Genomic DNA, 11,775 nt, shown 5'->3' with positions numbered 1-11,775 from the left:
TAAGTGAACAGTCAGCCAGCCAATCAAAAACCCAGTTAGTACATGCAGGTTTGACAGAAACATGCAGGTGGGGTCATGAAAGTCAACACCGTCTTTTCATTGCCATCTGTCCCACAATTTACAGCTTAAATGTTCTTTTCTATGCAGCAATAAGGAGGAAGAGTGGAGGTCATTTCATTAATGTTGATATTTGAACTGCAGCCCAATTCTAGGTTAATATTTGAGGTGCAAGCTTCAATTCACACTCTTTTCAAAATGGTCAACTACTAGTTGTAACCATTTTAATAATATCAAGAGTAAAGAGAATAATTTGTGTCTGAGTAGTTGTTACAGCAACATGCAGATGTTAAAAGGCACAGGTTCACCTAAAGGCTTGTTTTTTTTTGTAATTATTTTCAGGTTTGCAGACTGAGATACAAAAACACTGCAGCTTCTTGGTTAAAGCAATAATTTAAATCTTGCAGCGTGGGGTTCTGTTGAAAGTTATGCATGATTAATATCTTACCCGTTTTAGATAACTCTTTGAACATCCTCAGTTTGGGGAAACGGTTAAAATTTTACCAAGATGATGACGCGACAGTCTGAGCAGGGACAGGATGGTGAAAGTAGGTTGCTGCCATTTTAAAGCAACGTTAATCCCATTTAAATTCATAACACTTAAAGCAAACAGTTTTACGGACCTTTAGCACACATCAACTTTGCAGCAGAAATATTGTGGTATAATTACAGGAAGTGCTTCTGACTTGTGTTAAAAGTGCACCGCTGCTACCACAACTTGCTCTTAAAAACAACCACAAAATTCCATTTAATTAACCATGTAATGTAAACTGATAGTGATGTATAAGTTTATTAAATAGCATTTGAATGAACTGCTATGAAGTTTTAGATTAAAGTTGTTTTAAGAAGGCAACAACCCTTATTCTTTAAACTGTTACTGAGGTCACTCAAAGAGCTGTCTACAAGAAAGATATTAATTCATCAGAACTCTTCTGCAGAACGCCACGTCAAAAGACATGAACTACCACTTTAAGGCCTGCTGAAATAATCTTGTCAAAGCGCTGCAGACTGAAACCTGTTGATTCTGAGCTCAGCCACTCACGTTTTAAATAACCCGTTAAAGTACAGAAGCATTTAACATTCAGCTGAGACCACTTCAGTGATAAAAGTGACATAAAATCTCAAGACAAATCATTTTAATTAAGAGTAAAATGCCTCATCTTAGAGTTACTCTTCTTTAACATGCTTGCACATGCACAAGAGTGTAGACATGGGTTTGTTTACAAAAAATAAAACAAATTCAAGTAGCCTCTCATCCCTCCATTCACCGCCAAACATTAAGAAACTTGTAACCAATTTGTGACAGAACTTGTGACTGTGGCTACAATTGAATTCAGTGTCAAGGCAGACTTAATATATTAATTTGTCTATATTTTGTCTGGATAATACTGTACATTTCTCACAGGTTAAGACAGTGCAATGCAAGCATAAGGCTTAAATTAAGTGAAAGCCCAACATAAATCAAACAAGTGATAGTCACAGAGGAAGTAATCAAACAAAAAAAACAGCACTGATATGGAGCGCAAGTATACAAAAGTAGCAGGCCAACAACTAGTAACATTTTGTCAAGGCTAAATAAGCATAAATATATATTTAAGCATACATTCTACCTCGTGAAACTTTAGATAATGCGTTTAGCCCTCTTCTTCAGGTTGTTTTTAATGGCAGTGGATGGAGCGATTTAAAAGGCTTTCCTGATTTGCTTGGGGGTTGTCACATTCCTGAAAAACTAGCTTAGATTCAATTGCTGGAAAGAAAAGAGGGTGTGACTATTCACATTCAGGTGGAGGTGAGGGAGATGGTGAGAGGGAGGTGCTCACTTTGTCGAAGCTGGCAAATCGATCAACTTCCCGCAGGTTGTGCCGAGGAGGGGAGGAAGGGGCGAAAGGGTCAGCTAAAGGATCCTTGGCAGGCAGGGAGGAAGAGGAGGAAGAGGAAGAGAAGTCTCCTGAAGTTTGTTGGAGGAAGTGTCCTCTTCGTTGGAAGGACTCGGAGGATTCTGTTCTGGAGATCGATGATCTCTTACCTGATGTAGCAATTACAGACGAAAACACACAAAAACTTTGATTTTAATAAGATGAACACTCACGCAGCTGACAGCTATACAGCTTAAATATTACATTCAGCTGATGTGCGCCTCCTTCAAGGGGAGAGTTACTGACCTGGAGGTGGAGGGGGAGGTCTAGTTGGCGTACCCGTTTTAGGGGGCAGGGCTGGGGGCACGTCAGAGCTGGCAGACTGGTTGTCCTCCTGGAACAGGTTCATGTTGTTGATGCCAAACTGGTCAGGACCATTTGACTGGAACAGAAAGTTTTCATCCCATTAAAGAAAAGCTCATTTTCTATTCGAAAACAAAAAGATAAAAATTACTGCTTCTGAATTGTTATGACAAACACAAAAATAACTACACCATAAATAGTTATTAAATATGCTTACAAAAACCCTGTTAGATAATCCATGCAGCAAGGTTAGCAAGAATGTGAAGGATCATTAGCTCCAGAGCTGCATACTAATATGTAAACAAAGTGTCCCTAAAAGAAAGCCCTCTCATGGGTGCATTCATAGCCCCCATGAACAAACACAAAGTACTCTCCAAGAACACTTTTGAAGTGCTTTAAAGGTCTATGTTGCAAAAAGAATCAAATAATTACATACACAATTACAATATAGGAAACTAAATGAACCAACAGTTCTCCTTCAGTGTGCGACACTTAAGACTGTCAATTTAGTAATTTTCTGTTTCTGTGAATAGCAGGATGTGACCAAACATTAAGAATTACCTTTGTCAAAGAGCTAAAATCTGCAAAGCCTCCTCCAAATGACTCACTACCAAACACAGCAGCAAATGGATCTAAAAATTATAACAATCACAAAACAGACTGAGCATCACAACTGTACTTTTTATTTATTTGTTGTAATGTTTATTTATTCCCAGAAGGTGGCGCCAAACCATACCTGGCTCTTTTCCTGGCTCAGAAGTGGTGCTCATTGTAGTACCTCCTGGAGCGAAGGGGTCATTGGTTGGTGCAGCGTCCTTCTAAAAACAAAAAATACATAAACTGAGATTAAGGGAAATGGCTAAATGATTTGTTGGGTTTTAAAAGTAATGTATACAAAATTATAATCAACCTTGATGCAGAGTTCACACACTATTTTTACTGAATGCACAAACAATGCAGGAATAAAATTAATTATTTCATCAGACTGGTCATGATTAAGTCTTAAATTTTTTTTTTCAATTAAAATCCAATAAATATAAAAAAAATCACAAGATCAATTAAATAGGTACAAATGTCTACAACAATAACTCCTCTTCAGTTATTTGAACACTCCAAAATCCAAGTAAATTATTCTAAAACTACATATTTATGGCTTAACTCAAAACAAAATTTCTCAGATTGTTCAGAACCAAAACAATGCTCAATAATCCAGGTATACAATCCAACAATTTTCAGTCAGGTCATCTGGACAGTTTTTTTTTTTGTGCTGAAATGTTTCCATCTTAGCACCTACATAACTGGTTTGTTCCACTTTGGAGTAAGCTGTTGGGGGAAGAATCAGTTTTGTGTTGTGTGTTTCCTTGACTGATGAAGCCTTCTGGATGGAAGGTGAAACGTTTCAGCATAAAAGAAAAGAAACTGTCCAGATCACCTGACTGAAAATTGTTGGATTGTATACCTGAATTATTGAGCATGGACTTTTTTGGTTTTGAACCAGTTTGACATGACTGTCGACGAGGAAGAGGGCCGGCACCGGAGGAGGGGGCGTGCCAAAGAGACCATCTTAGCACCAACATAACTGGTTTGTTCCACTTTGGAGCAAGCTGCTTGGGGGGAAGAATCAGTGTTGTGTGTTTCCTTGACTGATGAAGCCTTCTGGATGGAAGGTGAAACGTTTCAGCATAAAAGAAAAGAAACTGTCCAGATGACCCGACTGAAAATTGTTGGAAATGTCAGTTGTGTGAAGAAAGGGTATTTTATCCTTTTTTGGGGGGTGGTGGGGGAATCTTGTAGTTGTGATCCATTAATTACAAAACACACTGATTTCTTCATTCTAGCTCACAATCGACAATAATTAAAATAAAAAATTAAAAAATCAGTGTTTTTTCTCCAGATCAGAAGATCAAACAGCCAGGATTTTAAAGGGTATGAAGAACTTGAAAGTGTACATAAAACCAGTGTATATTTTTAAACAAAACTTGAACTTTTTAAACGGGTTAAGAATGATGCCATTCAATAGCCTGGAGAGATCGAAGCAAAGTTTCACTCACCAGTGTTAAATCAGAACTTGGAGGAGAGCAGCTGAAGGGATCTGTCCTTCCATCCTGTGAACAAAATGGATCCACCTCCCCCGAAACGTTCAATTTTCCTCCAAATAGATCTGAATCAGCATTCTTGGGTCCTGTGGAGCTGAAAGGATCCTTGGATGCAGGAGCTGGATTGGTGGTTTTGGAAGCAAATGGATCCTGGACTGCTGCTGGTGGTGAAGCTGTATCATTTAGCTTGGCTGCAAACAGGTCTGGCTCTGGGATGCCAGGAGTAGTACCAAATGGGTCAGCTGGAGCAGAAAAAGGGTCCTCGGAAGAAAAAGCAGAGCTGGAGGTCTGTGCAAAGAAGGAGTCTGCAGCGAACGGGTCTGAGCCTTTGAACGGATCTCCTCCAAAAGGATCTGAGAACAAATACAGAAAAAAATGTGCAACATTTAACAATGAAAATCTTTAGGCTGTTCATCACATCAAGTACAACAGAGAATTGGAGAACTGACCTGCAACATTGGTTTTTCCAAAGGGATCGTCTTTAAATGGATCATCTACAAAAAATAATAAAATAAAATCACACACTCGGAGACATCAATCAAGTATGTTTTATATAGAAACATTAAAACAGCTAAAAATGAATCAATCACAAAAATCTGATCTTTCCTACAAAGGTTAAAAACTCAGTATAAATCCAGACTCTGGATTGTGAGCGCTTACGATCAGTAAAAGGGTCTGCATGGAAGAAGTCCACCTCAGGCAGGGAGGGGGGCGTCGTCTGAGGTGGCAAGGAGCGAGGCTCCACTTGAGGAGGTGACGAGGTGCATGTTTCTGTAAAGCCTGCTGGCTCTGGTTTGTTCTCGGGCTCTGGAGAATCAACCTGTTGGGAAAGCACACGGCTCTGATGACAAGCATCAACACAGACGTTCATCTCTGAAACATCATCTACTCTTACTCCGAACAGGTTTTGCTGTAGTGTCTCTAAATGCTTTAGTGGAAATGTACTTGTTGCTGCTTGATTAACCGCTTGTGTCTGATAAACTTTATAAAAGATAACTTGGTAAAGCAAACATAGGTTTTAAAAGTAGTTTGCGATACTTGACTAAAGGCAATACAAAAAAATAGACCCTGGTAAAGCTCAATAATCTGGAACTTTACCTGTAGTGGGGAGTCTTTAGGTGATTCATCATCCTCATCGAGGATCTCCGAGGAGAGTTCAGGTGCAAAAAGGTTTTCCTGATGCGTTCAGAGAAAACAGCAATGACAACAGTTACCTTGAGAGAGTGCCAAATGTGGCAGATGTTTTTTGCATCTGCTCTGAACTACAACCACACCACACCAAATATAAATTAGGTTTACTGTACTTGCACATTTAAAAGGTATTAGAGTAATTAACAGTATTTAACAGTGACTTCAATTAATGTAACTGATTTTAGTATATGCATTACCCCAACAGTGCTCTCTTGTGGCTTTGACAAACTGTTGTACAAATCAGCTGAGACAAAACTTTTATAGAAATCATCCAGGGCAGAAGGTTTCTGCTTTTCCTCCTCCAGAGTCTTTGGACTCCCTTCCTCCTTTTCTTCTTCTTTCTCCTTTGTATCTGAAAGTTCTTTCTGCTGACTGCAGGCAGCAGCTGGTGCTTCCTCCTTCAGCTCTTTTGGCTGATCCTCGTGGAAGAGGTCCAGTTCTGCAGCAGGATCGGACGATCCGTTCACCATGACAGGAGAGCTGTCCTCCAGAGCTCTCTTCCAGCTGAGCTGTGCAGTCACAGACCTCTCCTCTACCTGAAGGTCTTTGACCTTCTGTTGAACCTAAAAGAAAAGCAGACCATCAGAAAATAAAATAAAGAACAAACTCAGATCTTGTAGAATTTGTTTTGGCAACATAGCATTGTCAGCATCTTCACTGATTTTTTTAGGATGCACTCGGGGTTGAATCCATAAAAAAAAAAAAGAAAAAGGTAAAAAACACAGAGGGTTGTTTGTGTGTATAAAACAATTATTGCAACTCATTTTGTTTCAGTAAGGTTGTGTGTTTTCCATTAGATGAATATGAGACTTAAAATAGTTCTGTGTTTACAGAAGAAGTTTCTGACCTGTGAAACTTGTGTGAAGGAGTCGCGCACAGACTCCTGAAGTGGAGTGAGTTGCTCCTGAGCAGCCCGGACAGTCTCCTGCAGCCTCCTGCTCTCCTCCTGCAGAGCCAGCAGCTCCTCTCGTGCCTGCACGAGCTCCTCCTCGTACTGACATATCCTCTGCTCCTGCTCCTCGTGCTCAGACTGCAGAGATGAGATCTAGAAATACACAAGTGTATTTGTTGGAAGCTGCGCAGCTTCTCTGATCATTCTTGCTTCAAAAGATAGAATGCTTGTAAAAAAAAATCCTGAAATGTGTCTTGTCTTTAGTTAATAGTTCTTAAGTATTAGTTTGTAAAATTAAAACAACCTACAAGCTGAGTCTCTTGGGTGGTCTGCTGTCGAATGTGGTTGAGCTGCTCCTCCAAGGAGCTCTTCTGTTGGTCCAGCTCATCTAAAGCCTCCTGGACTTTCTGACGCTGTGCCTGGAGTCGCTGTAGCTCCTCACTCTCTTTGGCCACCTCATGCTGAAGGTCCTGCAGGAAAAATAAAAACCAACAACAGCAATTTAAGGATAAATAATGAGAGTTCTTCTAAGAATAAATCAAATAAAACAGAAAAGCTGAGCACATCATTTTATGACCGTGTAAATGCCACAGATAAATTTCCGTCCTCTGTGGAAAGTGGCAGTGACATTTGAATTTGTGAAGGCTCCACTGGAAATATCCATCCATCATTATCTTTTACCCGCTTATTCCATTTTGGATCACGGGGGTCGCTGGTGCCCATGTCCAGCAATCACTGTGCGAGGGGCGGGGTACACCCTGGACAGGTCACAAGTCCATCACAGGGCCACATAGAGACAAACGAGACAAACAACCATTCACTCTCCCACTCACACCTAGGGACAATTGAGAGTTACCAGTTAGCCTAACATGCATGTTTTTGGTCTGTGGGAGGAAACTGGAGTACCCGGAGAAAACCCACGCATGCACGGAGAGAACATGCAAACTCCACCCAGAAAGGCCCCTGGACCGGGGTTTGAACCCGGACCTGCTCGCTGAGAGGCAGCAGCTCTACCAGTTGCGCCACCGTGCTGCCTCCACTGGAAATAAATAAAATGAAATGTCCAAGAATGAACATCACATAAAAACACTGAAAGATTTGCGTGAAAGTTGCTGGTTCAAATCCCAGCCGAGGACCTTTCTGGGTGGAGTTTGCATGTTCTATCTGTGCATGCGTGGGTTTTCTCCAGGCACTCCAGTTTCCTCCCACAGACCAAAAACATGCATGTTAGGCTGATTTCTTTACTAACTTGTCCCTAGGTGTGAGAGAGTGAATGGTTATTTGTCTAGTTTGTCTCCATGTGTCCCTGTGATGGACTGGAGACCTGTCCAGAGTGTCCCTTTGCCTCTCACACTGTGACAGCTGGACATGGGCACTAGTGAGCCCTGCAACCCAAAAAGAAGAAGCGGGTAAAGAAAATGGATGGATGGATTTTTCTGCATGAGCACCAAACTCCCATGAGACCCCCCCCTCCCCTCACACAGAGACACCAAGACTGAAATCCCAAAAGCAGATCTGACTAGCCCTTTAAGCAATCTGCTCCCAAAATAGAATTAACTGCTCAGCCTCTGGGGAGTCAGACACTCCTATCAGAAGCAACCAACCTTGTCCGGTATGAACGGTACATTAACTACATTTCTGTACAGGTATATCAAACTGTAAACTAACTGTAATCAATATCTGCAGCATTTTCTATTGTAGAACCTTAAACTGCTTTCAAAAACGTGGTTCCTGCTGACCTGAATTTTTTTAAAGATAAATATGTGCTTTTATACCACATCAGGTCTGCTCAAGCTCTAGTCAGACAAGAGAAAATACAAAAAACAAGAGCTCTAGTTTATCCCATATAATGGTCTGACTGGAAATGGGTACAAACTCTCAACTAAAGACAAAGAAACCTCACCTGCACTTCACTGCTGCGTTGTCGAATGGCCTCCTCTTTTTCCTTGATCTCCTCTTCCACAGAGTCCTTCTCTCTGGGGGTCCAGCACAAAAAATGGAAGTAGTTAGCCACTGAGGATAGGCACGTTAGACCTGGCAACCAGACCCCGCCCAGCCACATCCAAGTGTCTGTTGAGGACGCTTCACCCCGTCTCTCAAACACCATCACCTCCTTACCCTGAACTACCATGATCCTGCTCTGAAATCACAGCTTCACAGCACAAAAATCCACAGCTGGAGCAGCTGTGTGATGCAGTGTAAAGGATTAGAAAGTGAGACTACCAGGACCTACAGTGAGTGTATGTGTGGGCTTTGAGGAGAGAGAAGCAGATGGTTGAACAGGGAGAGAAAGGAGAGATGTCATGACGAGCCAAACTAAGACACCAATCTTAGCAGTCTTTTCAGATCTTCTGTTTTTTTTATCATTCAATTGGAAAGATTGAATTTTCAGCAAAACACCACACAGTAATACCATTACAATCAGCTGCCAAAAACTTTCATCTCTGCTAATAAACCTCTCCAAATGATTGAAATAGGAAAGCAGTCTAAACATGGGTCAAGTCGGGTGTTGTTCCACGTAACATATCAATTTTTTTTTTATTCAGATCTTTTTTTGCATATGTTTTATACTCAATAAATGCTTTATAGTCAAGAAAAACTATTCATTACAGTTTTGGATGTCAGAGTCAGAGTTTCTTTATTTGTTGGTGGAGCAAAATGTTGTACACAGGGTCCCAGTTACATCCAACAATAAAATGTAAAAGAAAAACAGTAATAAGATCTAAGATGTCCTCTTTAAAAATAAATCAAACGCATCCCACTTCCAAATATAACTTTCAAGCACAGCCTATTTTAGATTCTCTCTCACTTCATGTCAAAAATGAAATTCATCTAATATTTTAGAAGAAAATCTACAGCCAGCTCGTGTCTGATCTTACCCATGGTCATGTTCATCACCATCCTTATTTTGAGGAAAATGTTGCTGCCAAAACTTGAAGCAGCTGCAAACGTCCATCGCATATTTTTTCTTCTAACTTTGATCCGATGCTTGTTTAAAGCTAAACTCTAACCTAGCTTTCATTTCTAGCTTTCTTCCTTCGAACACCTGCCACATGATGAATATGTACTTCTCACTGTGTGTGTGTAAAAACACAGGACTGAAAGACCCTTTTCTCACTTCTCACTCTCAACTTCCATTTATGGAGGAACCTCAGTCCTGTTTGGTATAAAACATAAACCAGTAAATGATGCTGAGAACAAGTGAAACTGAGACGATGTCGTTCGAAATGAATGCAAACATTTAAACTCGGTATGAAGGAAATGCTGCACGGTGCTGGTCAATTCAGCTCTTGATTCTGACAGCAGTTTTGTTTTTTACGACTCTAAACCATTCATGTTATATGATGTTAATTTCTACATTTAAATACTATTTATGAGATAATTTACCAGAGAAGCTCTAACTCACATTTATCTTACAAAATTTAATAGGTACACATTAATGCCAGACACTAATTTCTATTGGGTGGGATGATTACCATCTAAAAAAGTTAAACATTATAACCATAGCAATAAATGAATTATAACCAGCCTCTAGATTATTCCATTGCTGATGACAAGGCAAATAACCTTCGCCAATATGGCTTCGGCAAGTGTATCTATGACTTATTTGAAGCTTAAAGGACAAAAGATTACCTTTGTAGTTCGACAATCTCATTACTGAGAGTGTCCAGCTCCTTAATAGCAGAGAAGTCAGCAGCCAGGTTAGCAGCATTGTTCTGCAGAAGACATGACAATTACAAAATAGAAGGATCAATGTGTAAAAGAGGAACCATTGTATGAAACAACTGATGAGACACAATCAAAATGTGGTTAGAGAACAATGTCTAGAGAAGTGAGTCAGGGAGGAGACAGGTCACTGGTCAGTGGTATTTTTTCCACTGTTTTCGTTTGATTTTATCAACTATGATGATAAATCAGTCTCTGTGTTTTACTATAGAGGTTATGAGCTATGGCGCCAAGTTTAAAATGTGTCTTCTCAGTAAATCTGCTAAGACTCAGATGTCTCAGGTTTTCACACAGCAAGAAAGTCTCAAAAGTCACATTTACAGACAAACTGATCCATGCAATCATGTTGACTGATTCATCCATGGCAGGTGATTCATGCACATGTATTTGACAAACTGTATGCACAGAATATTCATACTTGTGCAAACTGAAATGCGTTTATTTGAGAAATTGCTTACGCGTTAGTGAATTTTGTAGTATGCATTTGTAAAACGTGGTACGCTTGTGGATCTTATTGCAAGCATATAATCCTTCTTGAACTCTTGTGTGATTACTTTTGAGACTGATTTATCTTCATAATCTGCAGCCCTTGATGCCATGTTGTTCTCCAACAATTAGGGAAGTAAATATTACAGCTTCTTCTGTATGAAAGAAGTTAAACATACTTCAAAACTAAAAAAAAAAAAACTAAAAAAAAAAAAAAATCACTTTTGCAGACATATTTGGTGTTTTAGGTACATCACAAAAAGTTAAAATTGGCACCATTTCAACTTCCTTTAAAGAACAGGTATCTAGATCATTTATAACTGTGGTTAGTTCAGACTAAAAGACAATGTGGTGGAAGTCCAACAGAAAACAAGCTAGGGCATCAGAAATAATAAAAAGGCAACTTTGTCGAGAGTAATAAGATGCATCAAAAACACCTGTGCTGCCTCACTGCACATGAAGTGATTGAAATGCAAAAATATACAAGGAAACCAAAAAAAAAAAGGAGAAAAACGAAAAAGAAATGAGAAACAAATGCAGCTGCGAGTCTAAATGTACAAAAAAAGTTGCTCGTTTTTGATGCAAGATATCTTCTGCTGCTGCTCTGTTTTTCTAATGAATGCTATCAAACCTTTTTTTTTAAACAAGATACCTCTCTACCTAATGCTTAACACTTCAGTTCCTCAAAAGTTTCTCACATGCTTGATGTTTTGTTTGTCCGAAGGAGGGATCATTTCCGGTGAGAGACTCTGTGGTGGGTCCAGGCCTTTCGTCAGCTTCAGATTGATGAGATAAAGCGCCAGGGCAAACTGTTCCCGGGTCAGCTTCCCTATATCTCCAATGTCACAGAGCTCCCTGAAAACCAGATGCAGAGTTATATAAGAGACCAACGATTTACACCTCAGGCAACGGCTGCTTTTTATTAACCTGACTGACCATCATGTCCAACCACAATGTTCAGTGGATAAAGCCAGCTCGCTGCGTGACAGATACTAATCAGCCACGTGAGGATAAAATCTATAGTGACATTTCACTAGCAAGGTAAGTAAATATATAAACAAGGAACAGTTTGCCCTGGCGCTTTATCTCATCAATCTGAAGCTGACGA

At 39.9% G+C, this 11,775-nt stretch overlaps 1 protein-coding gene across 1 annotated transcript; it reads right to left on the bottom strand.

The window, feature by feature from the left end:
* Positions 1-1,673: 1,673 nt before the first annotated feature.
* Positions 1,674-11,487, bottom strand: eps15 (epidermal growth factor receptor pathway substrate 15). Its single transcript, XM_037698097.1, has 14 exons — positions 11,366-11,487; positions 10,089-10,171; positions 8,359-8,431; positions 6,764-6,925; positions 6,411-6,608; positions 5,761-6,126; positions 5,471-5,548; positions 5,033-5,192; positions 4,822-4,866; positions 4,328-4,725; positions 3,013-3,094; positions 2,838-2,908; positions 2,220-2,355; positions 1,674-2,083 (listed from the first exon to the last, which is right to left on the bottom strand). The coding sequence occupies exons 1-14, from the start codon at positions 11,399-11,401 to the stop codon at positions 1,827-1,829; spliced, it is 2,145 nt and encodes a 714-aa protein (XP_037554025.1). The 5' UTR covers positions 11,402-11,487; the 3' UTR covers positions 1,674-1,826.
* Between the last annotated feature and the right edge of the window lie 288 nt (positions 11,488-11,775).

Source organism: Nematolebias whitei, chromosome 3 (assembly GCF_014905685.2).
Source record: "Nematolebias whitei isolate Nwh7 chromosome 3, NemWhi1, whole genome shotgun sequence".
Classification (NCBI taxonomy): Eukaryota; Metazoa; Chordata; class Actinopteri; order Cyprinodontiformes; family Rivulidae; genus Nematolebias; species Nematolebias whitei.
This window is presented reverse-complemented; position numbering and strand designations above follow the sequence as displayed.